The following is a 13142-nucleotide window of genomic DNA, read 5'->3' as shown; positions in this document are numbered from 1 at the left end:
AAGATGCTGTAAAAATCACTTGTCGATATTTAATTAACTTTTAAACACATTTTTTTTAATATATTTCTCAGCAATATTTTCATTGTGAATGGGACAGAAATCGCTTTCATTGTTTCATGAAACACTTGATCGCGGGATTTCCTTCCATAATTGAAAGCTAAAGAAGATCCTGTTAAATGTCTACATATTTTACAAGGCAAATAACAAGTGGGAGTGGTCTCCAAAAAACTTTCTCGCATACTCTCTAATAAATTTGTCATACCAGAGAACGCCTTACATAGCTTGGCGTGCAACAGTTACGGAATATTAACTTTTGGCGCGAATTTAGCATTTTTACAGAATCTATTGTGTTATCCTTGGCGATTAATCTATGCCATGCGTTAATAGTATCCAAAAACCGTATTTGTATTTTAGACGTTTTTTCTTAAACCGATTGAAGGAAACATTTGACACAAAACTGCAATTATTGACACAAAATCTCATACCAAATTTGATATATCTAAGTCATTGATTTTATAAATGATCGCGTTTATATGTTTTTGAAGGCACAGACAGAAAGTCCGACAGACAGTCAACTCCTTGTTGGATTTGGCTCAACATTTGGCAAGTGTCTACACTAGAGATGTTAAATCAGCGTACCGAATCGTATTTACCTAGCTCTCTTCGTTTCGTTATTATAGTGGTAACTTATACTCGAACAGTCAGACTTTCTCTGAATAGATTTTACTCAAAATTTAATAGAAATCTACAAAATTGGTCTTAATCCTGTGTACCAAATTTCAACCATCTAGCTCAAAGCGTTTTTGAGTTGTCGATGTCAGACACACAGACGGATATTTTCTAAAAAACTTGCTTTTCGCAGGGAGGTCTAAAACGTGGAAATTCGTCAAAATCTCGAGTTTGAATTTTTTGAGGATAATTATAATTTTTCTATACTCCGTATACGAGAAAGTAAAAAGTAGTTATAATACCATTAAATTTAGAATATATATGAAATGGTCATAACCCCGATATGATGTCATGGAACTGGTCCCCATATCGCAGTGAATAGAACATATGTAAGACTATTAAAATGCCTGACAATTCAACGGAAGCATGGATATAAAGTTTTATCTAAAGCTGTAATTGAAATTAAACATAACGAATACCTCTGGCGAACCAGCTGATCGCCGAAGAGGTGTAGTTTTTATAACATAGTGTATAAAACTGATTTTTTTTCCTTGATTTCATCAAGAATATAATATAAATCCACAGCACTGGCGTCAAAATTATATATCAACTATACTTATTCAACACGTTAATTTTTTGAATCACCGGTAACGTAGAAAGATAAATAAACAATCTGCTCACCAACGGATATGATCCGAAATTCGGTAAAGGTTTATAATTCTAATAAAGAACCTATATGTGTCATTTGTATTTAGTTTAACCCTTTAAAGGGCCATTTTTTTCTAGTCATATTATGTTAAAATATTTTTAGATTTGAAATTAGAATAAGAAGAGGGATTCATTTAGCTTATTAGATAAATTTAATTTGATTGATTGATTAATTTGGTTAATTAATAATTAAATAACAAATCAAGACACATAATTTGTGTGAGATAAAGAACTGAAGCATCTAAGTTTCTGTCTTTCTAAAAAAGTTTGTCAGAACTTATGCCAACATACAAAATTTCATACAAAGATTGATAAATTTGGTGGGAAGCATACTTCCCACGGCCCTAGAAAGGGTTAATTGTGCTTTCCTATTCATGTATAAAAGGATATACAGAAAGAACAAACAAAAACTTTAACAAACATCTTTGACAAAAATCTTCTACCTTCATGTAAAGAATGTATCCATATTAGCTTAAAATATCATACGATACCTCCACGATGCTAACTGTTCAATATCATAACAAAGTTGGTTCTTTTGTGCAAATCAAAACAGAAAATTTCAACAAAAAGTTTGAATCCATTTAAAAGGTTGTGTTTTTGAGTTAGTGTCCAAAAACTTTACGATTCATAAAATTATATTTTTTAGATTTAGGAAGATCTAAGCAATGGCGTAATAGAGATAAGCATTATCCTACACAGCGTTTCTATTTTTTGCTAAGTCATGATATTTTTCTTTAAAAAGTGACAAACGCACTAATATTTTGTCTTGATAGCGCTCGCCAAAATTGGTCCAAGGGGCATTTGTAGCTCCTTGACCTGTGGTAGAAAGCCTTGGCTCTAAAACATAGGAATTCATAAAATTCTTAAGATCGAATTTTTTGAAAGATTACAATACTTCTTCACGCTCTGTAAATAAAACCATCAGGTGTGGTCACCTCAAAACTTTCTCGTATATTCTCTAATAAACTTTTCATGTTAGAAAACGCCTTACTTGGCACTGGCGATCAATGGTTACGAAATATTAACTTTTGGCGTGAGTTTAGCAATGAAACTGAATCTACCGTGTCATTCTTGGCGACTAATCCATGGAATGCGGTTAATAGTCCCAAAAACCGAATTGTTGCTTTAAACACGTTTTTCTTAATTGATTAAAACAAAGAATTAATACAAAACTGCACTTGTAGTTACAAAATTCCATACCATATTTGATATGTGCAAGTCATTACGCTTTTGAATTATCGTGTTTACATGTTTTTGAAAGTACAGACTGACAGACAGTCAACTCTTTATTAATTTGGTCTCAGAATTTGACATGTTTCTACACTGTATAATCAGTGCACAGAATATCATCGATCTATTTCTCTTCGTTTTGTAATTATCGTGTTAACTTATATTCGAACTTCCTGTGAAAAGATTTTACTTGAAATTTGATAGAAATTTGCAAATGTGGTGTAAACATCATATACCAAATGTCAATCATCTAGCCCAAAGTGTTTTTGAGTTATCTTAATCACAGACGAACATTTTCCAAAAATGTGTTTTTCGAATTGAAGGAGATCTTAAATGTAAAGATTCATCAAAGTCTTGTTTTAGTTTGTTTTAATGGCGCCAAATCCATATTTGGCCATGCTGCATTAAACGCATGACTTGTCTTAATATACTATGTTCTTAGAAAGATACAGAAATAAAAAAATAAAAAGCAAACTCGAAAGAATTTATCAATTCCAGTGTCAAGTAAAAACAAAAACAAATTTGGGTGGAGATTATCTCCCAGCAAGTCTTTTACAACAAAATCTTGAATTCGCATTTTTTGCCAGTTATTATACTTTTTGCATACTATGTATACAAGAAAGTAAAAAGCAATGAAAATTTATATATTATAACTGCTTTATAAAAGTTTAGTGTTATGTTTTATATACTTAACATCAAATGACTTCACATTTAGTATACTGCAAGGCAAAAACACATTAATTTCATGATGGGTCCATCCGATCATAGTGAAACTTATAGAGTAAAATTTATTTAGTTTTTAAATAATTTGAAACTCTTTACCATAATCGGGACATCACGGCATAAACTTTGGTAATCACTATTGTAAAGATACACATTGTTGCACTATATATCATTTTGGGTAATAAAGCATAAATTTCTTGGTTTAGAATAACTACAATGATTTTTATAATAAAAAGCCAGAACTTCAAATGCGTCAAGAAGTTTGCTTACATAATACATAACAATTGCAATGGAGCACTATCTATTATGACACATCCACGAGGATACTAAGCTTCACTGCTTTCAATAGTTCGACCAAATCTGAAACCAAATTTCAAAATAACTGAAAGTCTTGCATAGTTTAGCAAGGTGCAGGATCGATCTTTCAGAAAGTATCTCTGTTCTTTGAGAAATAAGCTTCAAGATTTCGAATTTCATAAAAGAACATTTGGTGCAAAAATTGATTGCTATATTGTCAATTCAAAATAGAATTAAATTACTTTTACAAATTCATAATAAAAAATAATGAAAAAGTATGTATACTGACTCCATATCCATTTGGATAAATCATTGAGATGCATTTAATAAGTGGAATGATTAGCATGAAATGCGATTTTAATGGATATGATGCACATATCTCTAAATGATCAAATTAAAAAATATAGAAAGCATAATTTGTAAATTATTTCATTAAAATTTGAATTGTATTCCTTATAATATACAATTTCAGTAAAGTACTAACAGAGTTCTTATTTATACAAACTTTTTCCCATCATAAAAAGTTTCGATTAAAAAAATGCTTAATATTCTGCTATTTAATATAATTAATCAAAAATCACTTTTCAATTTACATTTTTAATGTATATAAAATTAAGATATCAATGTAGACAGTGTAAATGATAACTTTACACAACAAATTTAATAATGTAATTTATTTATTTCTCTCAAAACTACAGAAAAAATTGTGCAAACAAATAGGTTTAACTTTAAAAAGAAAAAAAATTACATCTCTGAAAATTAAATTAGATAAGGTTTTGTACTTTGACGATGAATATAAGAGCACAAATGATAAAATATTAAGTAGTATGTTTTAATAAACATGCATGTAATATTTGTGCCACACGCAGATAAGAAAATACAATGAAAGGAAGTTAATTATCAAAAAAGTTTGTTAATATGAGTATGCAATAAAAATGCAAATGTTTGCATATTAGTGCAATATTTGTAAATTTATATTTGATAATATTTAAAAATCTCCTTTCAGAAATTAAGTTAATGATCAAAAGAGAAATCGCAAATTTTCAGAATACATGCAAGACAATATTACACATTAAAGAATATTAGTCTTCAGAACTGCATACGTCTTTATTATAAAAATCAATATCTATACATGTAATCATAAAATGTTTCATTTTTTTTTCTTATCACATGAGGATCATGAACAAAAACTTCTGTACAAATAAATAAAATTTCAAGACACACTAAACTCCATTTGGCAATACTGAACAGTTAAAATATAGTGTATTTCTAATTCACTATGAACAAAATCATACATGAGTGCAAGAGCAAGTTCACAACACACTACTGACGTGTGCATCACATGATGTAAAAGCTTCATTCTGATATGGAGCAAATCTAATTCCAAGACATGTTTCATTAGGATTTGCAACTGATACTCCTTTGCAAATAGTCTGATTATGGGGTTCAGAAATAGATGCCTCCCTCGTGTAAGAGGGAGCAGATTCGGGGGGACGGTATGAATACCATGCAACTGTGAAGAAAATACATGACAAAAATTTTACAAGACAAATAATGGTTAAAATGTTAGTGCTCATTTTCTCATTATTGTAAAACAAGCATGATCCATGTTGATCATCGCAGGAATCCTGCCAGAGAACACAACTCTTGTCAATCAGCCATCCAAAGAAGATGGGAGCTGGAATGGTACCTGCAATAATTCAGGGTTCAATACATAAAGTTCCAGGTATAAACTAATACATAATAAAAATGATTATACAAAGCATTGAAAATTATATAAGAATGCAATTTTTGAGTTCTTTATTTCCAAGTTTAAAAAAAAGATTTATGTAAAATATTGTGAATGGATTGCCAAAAATTTTAATGAATAGAGTGTATCATGATTAAGATACTCTTTTTAGAGAGTTGGCATGAAAGCAGGATAGCATATTTTATTACACTCGGCCATATTTTGAAAATTTGAATAATTAATGGAAATGAAAAGTGAAACATAACTGTGAATAAAAACTCATAAAACAAAATCATTTTAAAGTGTTGAATAATGTCAAAAAATCTCTCCCCCCCCCCCACACTGGAAGGAAAAAACTTTTCAAAGTATATAATATCAGTGACAAAATGACCAGAGGTAAAGGAATATTGATGTCTATAAATGTGTAGGGTTAGAGAAATTAAAGCTTACATGTCAAGGCTGAAAAAAAAAAATCATATACCTCAGTTGCCACTTATCTACATTATGCCATTCTGTAATGTATTTGTATTAAGCTTCAAGTTAAAGTATATCATCTTGTCAAGGGGGATGATATATCATGTCTATATCATGCGAAGAACCATACCAAAGAAATATTTAAATACTTCACAAAAACATATCTATATCAGAATTATTATAATTAAAAAGAATTGCACTGCATTCAAGATCAAAGGCTATTATTTTAAGCCCATTTTCTTCTAATCAAAAACTCGTCAAACCAACTTAGAATTTCCAATGAATCATCTCCCTCTTCCCCATTAAACAAAAGTTAAAGAAAAAAATTACGCAATTTCTCAAATTAATTAATTTAATATCTCAAAAACCACAAGGGTGTACAGTGCATATTAGAACACTGTAAACAAGTAAGCGAAAAATGCCCTTTTAAATAAATAAAATAAAGAATTTGTAGATATGATTCATCAAAATTAAATTGAACATGTAATGTGAGGAAGAAATCACCTGATTATCAAAGTTCCCATTGGGAAAATGAGATTTAAATTTCAGCAGTTGGTTTCTTAATAATGCATAAATATCCCTTCCCCCTTATTCCAGAGATTTTGTCAAATCTCATAAAGTATATACCTTTCCCAGTTTATTTCATTCCTAATTTTCAGATTAAAAGTAATAAGGAATTTCAAACCAAAAACAAATCTTTAAAAAAGTATATATTTTTTTAATTAAAATTCTGTTACAGTGTTTGGTACTTTTGTATAAATAAAATAATTAGAATTACAAATTTTATTTTTAATAATATTTGATACAACTTTTATACATTTCTAAAGAGCTGTTTTTTTTTTTTAATCACAATTTGTTTATAATAGTATAAAAATGAAAATTTAAAAAATTGTTTCACAATCTTTCAAGTATTATCATTCAAAATGATGAAAGAAACAATCACTTAATTTACAATCACCATAAAATACTTGAATGTTATCATTTTTGAGATGCCTAAGTCAAAGTAAAAAGAATTTAGCACATTTCGTGTAAAGTGGGGAGATGAAATTGTATTTTTAAGCAGAAAATAATTTCAAATCTTGCATATTGTCATTAGATATTATTTCTAACAGAATTATAATCTTCAAACCAATAAGAATCATATTTTTCCTTAACAAGATACTGTAATTAGTTTTTTCACAACTTTGAAAAGTTTCTTATAAGCCAATTTCACAGGTGTAGTATTAATATAATGGAACATAAAAAAAAAAAAAAATCCACACTTCCTAATCTCGGTTAGGATAGAACTGAAATGTTACATGAAATACACATGGAAAATTGCTACTTAAGGCATTTTTTAAAAATATAAATTTTATATTACAAATATCACATACCTAAAAGTCTTACTGTCATCCACTGAATTCCTAAAGCAAATGACTTTTGAGTTTCTGCAACACACCTAATGAAGAAATTCAATATTGATGTTGAAATAAAATATGTTTGAAGGCATTAAAAACATGGCTATTGTTAAGATATTTTTAATATAAATATATCAGATGAAAACTCATTTGCAACTGCATATATTTCCTTTTTTCAATATCAAATTTTATAGGGTATCTTTAAAAAAGTGAGTAGGGACAAGGCAAGCATATATTTTTCTCAATACTATATCAAAAGCTGCAATTTCAATTAAAAAATTTCATGAAATAAAATAGGTAGTTATATGAAAATATTTCATTCAATTATTCTGATTTCTGTGGTTGATAAAAAGTATAGTAACAATTTTCATAGAATCAAAAATGTTTTCATGTAATTGCTCAACTTGTTCAATGAAATTTTGTAACTAAAAGTATATTAAATACAATAATTAAAAAAATAAATGCTTATTCCATTTTATTTAGAAGTCTTTGTATACTAAACATAAATCATTAAGCCATCAATTACAGAATTAATATATACCTAAATAAAACATCAACATTTTTTCAAAGTTTTTTTCTAACACTTACCTTAATGTTGCAGACAAGGAAGGCATGCTGACCAAAAATGTGAAAAACATGCAAAAAAATATGACTGCTAAAAACAGAGGACCATGGCTACAATTGTTGTTGCACTTTTCTCTTGTGGCTTCGACCATATTACTAGGAGCTGGGATCGTTAAATTCGAGAAACTCTGTTCAATACATGAGCAGGCTCCATAACTCTAAAAATATATTAGATTTAATTTTTTTTTTGTATCTTAGAACAATATAGCAACTTATACTAAAATCAACACATTACCTACAGGTAATAATACATCAAGAAAGCTACATTTTAAACAATATAAAAGACATCCAATTTTGAAAAATAAACATTTGCCAAATAAAAATAACAATGATGATAAAAATAAAACAATTACTGTGTCTTAATTCCATAACTATTTTTGACTACGAAATAATTCATTCAAAATTGCTTGTGTAATAAAGGTAGCTTGGAAATCTAAATTTTTTTTTGAATTTCACTGAAAATAATATTTCAAGTAATCTGTTTTTAAAAATATCAGAAAATGAAATTAATATAAAAAAGGAATGTATAAGTAGTTAGTAAAACATTTATTCAGTAATTTAAATGAAGATATTTAATGCTTATTGAAGCAAAAACTCAAGAAATACACAAAGCTTCATTCAAAAAAGTATATAGCATCATAGTATGATGTGAATGCCATAATTAAGTGTCTACAAATAAGTAATATTAAAAAAAATGTAAATAGATGCATCTTTTGCAATTCTTAGTAAACACAGAAGAACTAACAAAACTTAATACAACAGGTTTTAATACATCAGTTTACTTCCAACATCTTAAAAAAAAAAAAAAAAAAAATTGAGCAATTTTGAATGTAGAAATTTTTTCAATGGGAGTAATGCAATAAAAGTAAACAAGATATTATATTATATTATAATAAATATAAATTTTAAATGTTAAAAAATGGCCTGACTGTACAGGCATAGTAGTAATTATATTAAAAAATAGTATGCAATGAAAAGATATGCAAATTGGAACTAGGGAGGTTTATTTTAAGATATAATAAATGGAGAAATAAACATTCTATTAAATCAGTATTAATATTTTTCCAATATTGAACTAGAAAATATAAGAACATGAGATATATTATTTCCCATGTCAAATTTTGATGTTATTAAACTGGATAATTAAAATTTTTGCTATCAAAATGAATAGATATGCTGCCTTATTTCTGTCTATATTAATAAATTAGTTTTTAGTATAATGCATGTATATTTTACATTCACATACACTTAACAGCAAAGTTCACAGAAGTTTTAATTCTTTAGATTTACATTCATCGCATGCTGAATTTCAGGACATGATGAACAGTAATAACATTTAGAATTCATGCATACACATATACAAAAAGAATACCTTTTTATCATTTTCTAGGAAAACTTTCTGACAACCAGCAAAGCAAGGAGAATAGTATATTACATTGTCCACACCACACACAGGATCATAGTTGTTGTCTGAGCATAAACAGTCTGCATTGCAATCCAATAAAAATTTGGATACATTAGTGCTAGAAATAAAAATAAAATTTTCATTTAAAAAAATATACTTAGTTAAATCTTGAAAGAAATATGAAAAATTTTCAAACACTCAAATAATTTAGCAATTCAGGGCACAAATGCTATAATATATAAAATATAATTAGAATATACATTGCAAAGAACTCAGGACCTGATTTTAAGTTAACTTATTTAAAAAAAGGGGGAAAATATGATGAAAACTATTAACAGCAAAATTTGATTTCAAAGAATTTCAAAAACAATGATATTAAATGGTAAGAATTCAAAATTTTAAACACAGCTATAATAAATTTTAACCTTTTCATAACTGATCCTGGTAGGCTGGTTTCTGTTTTATATGTATGCAGAATGTAAAATGAGCTATCACCCAATAATGTCCCTGCCTTATATGAATAGAATTTGCATGGCTAGTTGAAAGTCAGTAGTAGAAGGGTTAAAAAAAAAAAGGGATAAATGATATGAAATTTTAAAGTAAAATAATTACTTACTCATTCACAAGCTTTGTGTTGACTCCAGCAAAATTAGCATCTGGACAATGCAAAATAAAAATAAAGGAAAAAGCTAAACATACGAGAGAAAATAAAATGCACATTCGAATGATGTTTGCACATTTCATTTTGAACTTTTTCACAACATAGCCTCCAAGTAAATTGCCTCCGCCAGCTCCAGGTATAGTAACAGTACCTATGAGAATATATCAAAATTAATAACAAAAATAAACAAAAAATATCTATAAAATAAAATAAATTATAACAGTTTCTACAAGAATAACAAATTAAGCAAAATGTACTATTACAAAGTTAATCTATTATAATAGATATTGACAGGGAAGATTAGATATAAAACTTGCAAAACAATTCACATTTTAAATTTCTACTCATGAGAAATCTATAACTCTAGGAATTCACAAGCAATTTGTGAAGAAAATTTTTGTGTGTATTATGTCATTGTAAAAGCAATTAACTTGTGCCTTTTTCTTTTAAATAGTTAAAAATAAAAATAAAATTTATTCTATGCATGTAAATCTGTTTAAATTTTTTTCTTTTAAATATGGATTATTATTTAGTTACTTTGCTTATATCATCTGCCATTGTATTGTTTTTTAAAATTACATTCCAGTCACTCCCCCCCCCCACACACACAGATTTTCACTAAAAATCCAATTTGGTTTTCTTCAGGGGGTGATAATCAAGTCAAGATTGTTTAAAATGATTAATTTTTGTTTAATATGAAAAATATTTAAGTCTCAATTTAATTCATTTATTTTAGATATCGGAAATCAAAAATTACTTCAATTATTGATAAAGCTAATAAATAAAGGTTTAAGCTATTTTTATTAACTCATTGTAGATATTGATTCACATATTCCCTGACCTTCCTATACTTGCATAAGAAATACCATTTTCAATATTTAATTAGTGTATGTATACAGAGGGGGGGGGGAGGACATTCATCAATATTCACGATTTGGTTTTTCGACACATTTTATATCATTCCAAGTTTTTATTTCACAATCAGTTAAGTTTTTACAATATTTAAACAAATTATTAACTTCTGCAGCTAGTACAAATAGCATATTGGACATTAATTTACCTAAGACATTTTAAATACTTTTTAAAAAAAATCTAAACTATAGTAAGAAAATTGAATTAACATTAAATGTTAATCGCATCATTTAAAAAATTTCTGCATCAAATTTTTCTGAATTTATTAAAGAAGAAGTTGAAACTCTTGTTTATTATAAAAAATATTTTTAAAGCAGAAACTATCAACTAGTTTATTTGAGAAATAAAAAGAATACACACAGCTTTAAATAATAGTACAAATTTTACTTATTCAATAAATAAAAAATTGAATCTAAAATATTAAAAACTATGTATCTCAAAAAATTAAGCAGCTAAAAGATCATAAAAAAAAAAAGAGGAAATATATTAAAACATTTTTAAATCTCATGCTCATTTTAATTTGAAGTTACAAACAATTTATGCACAATAATCATAATTGAATGTTTGTTAGTATACATGACAAATGCTACTACTGTAAAGAAAAAACAAAGTTTCTATAATATGACTTCAAAATACTCACCTCTGTTTCAATATACTCACCACAAAAGTTTAAGAAAATTAGAAACAGGGAATACATTTTTCCAATTGAATCAGATTAAAGTATTTCTTACCAACAATAAATGCAGCAAAGCTTGCTTGATAACTGAATTGAGATTCAATAAGTTTAGGAAGAAATGTAGCCAGTCCAGCAAGTAAAAATCCTAAATGAAATTTTTTAAAAATTATAAAAACTGTAAAAATGATAAATAATTTTTTTTTTTATTAGTTATACAAAAAAAAAAAAAAAAAAAAAGGGCTTCCCAAAATTTTCAAAAGGGAAGATAACACAGACTTGGAACAGCAAATGTTAAACTTCATAAAATAATGCAGTGTGCCAAATATTAACACCAGGAACAAAAGGATTATTTTAACATTATTTATACATGCATTTTAGGAGGATTATTTATGAATACATTTTTACAAAAAGTACCCAAGATATTCAAAATATTATAGAATTATTACATATAAAAGAAAATTAATCAATCTTGGTATTGCTGAATTTGATCCCAAAATCAACAAAAATCTACGTTTTAACAGAAATATGTCATGTATAAAATAATTGATTAACATTTTAAAAAATTAGAATAAATTATGTATAAGTATCATATTACTTACATAATAATTATTTAATATCAGTTCAGACATAAATAAAAAAATTTTAAAATATAAAGTAAGCAAATCATCTAAAAAATTTCATTAGAGCCAGTAAGCATACGAAAACTTTTGTATGATGTCTTAATCTTCTATGCTTAAATGATTCTGTCTTTTATTGGGTAGTTGAATTTAAAAATACTCAGTGATGAGCATACACAAAATAGTTTATTGATGTGAATTTATTCACAATGTTATCATATGCAATACTATATTGTCACAATCTCGTCCATATATGCTGCATTGTCAGAATGCAATCACCTTGAATTTTTTTCCTGCCATTTGATTAAGACATTCCAAATGAATGATTCAATAGAATGGAGAAAGGCATACCTTGATGCGTACAGGATCCTTATCGGTAAATTGTCAATTCATATAATTTCTATAATGTTTAAATTTTAAATTAAAGAATTAGTTTAAAAAATATTATGTTTTAATGTAAATTAAGTTTCTTGCTGCAAAATTCTTTTCTACTGATATCTCATTTATTTTTATAACCTTACATATGTTGAGAAAAAGACATTAATACACACACACACACACACACACATATACACAGAAAATCTCAGAAATTTATCAGCTATTCAAATGATATGAAATTTTCTGCTGAAATTAAAGCTTAAGAATAGGACTTTGTACCTTCACTAGCTCCAGCCAAACTCAAGAATACAAATGTAGGATTTTTGATGAGTAATCCAAAAGATATAGGTAAATCCGATACACTGGATCCAAAACTAACTCGAGTAGCTTCACTTTCTTCAAGCTTTTGATGCATTTCACTTACTTTCCCCGCTTTCACTTTTGCTGTAGCTGCAATGAAGAAAATTCTAAAATTAGACAGATTCAATTATTAAAATTTAATTGTATCACATCTATTCCCTTAATTTCAAGAAAAATATAATAATGTTTACAAAAAAATTTTAAAATTAAAATGCATGAATTAAGAGTTCATCTTGAACTTTGCAAGCATTGCATACTTCAAATAACGAATAGTTCAAAGGT

General features: G+C 27.3%; 1 protein-coding gene across 2 annotated transcripts in view; it reads right to left on the bottom strand.

Annotated features, from left to right (window-relative positions):
- Window positions 1-4715: 4715 nt before the first annotated feature.
- The window catches only part of LOC129975697 (solute carrier organic anion transporter family member 4A1-like), a 90094-nt gene continuing 81667 nt past the window's right edge, over window positions 4716-13142 (bottom strand). For both annotated transcript variants that reach the window (XM_056088832.1, XM_056088831.1), the window contains exons 5-11: window positions 12780-12950; window positions 11561-11650; window positions 9873-10068; window positions 9224-9374; window positions 7816-8009; window positions 7204-7268; window positions 4716-5317 (exon numbers count right to left, since the gene is read on the bottom strand). In XM_056088832.1, the coding sequence (XP_055944807.1) occupies window positions 4941-5317; window positions 7204-7268; window positions 7816-8009; window positions 9224-9374; window positions 9873-10068; window positions 11561-11650; window positions 12780-12950 (1244 nt within the window). In that variant the 3' untranslated portion in view covers window positions 4716-4940. The remainder of the gene's footprint in view (window positions 5318-7203; window positions 7269-7815; window positions 8010-9223; window positions 9375-9872; window positions 10069-11560; window positions 11651-12779; window positions 12951-13142) is intronic.

The sequence above is a fragment of the Argiope bruennichi genome, chromosome 7, assembly GCF_947563725.1.
Source record: "Argiope bruennichi chromosome 7, qqArgBrue1.1, whole genome shotgun sequence".
Taxonomy (NCBI): Eukaryota; Metazoa; Arthropoda; class Arachnida; order Araneae; family Araneidae; genus Argiope; species Argiope bruennichi.
Note: the sequence above shows the minus strand (reverse complement) of the source record. Positions and strands in the feature narration are given on the sequence as shown.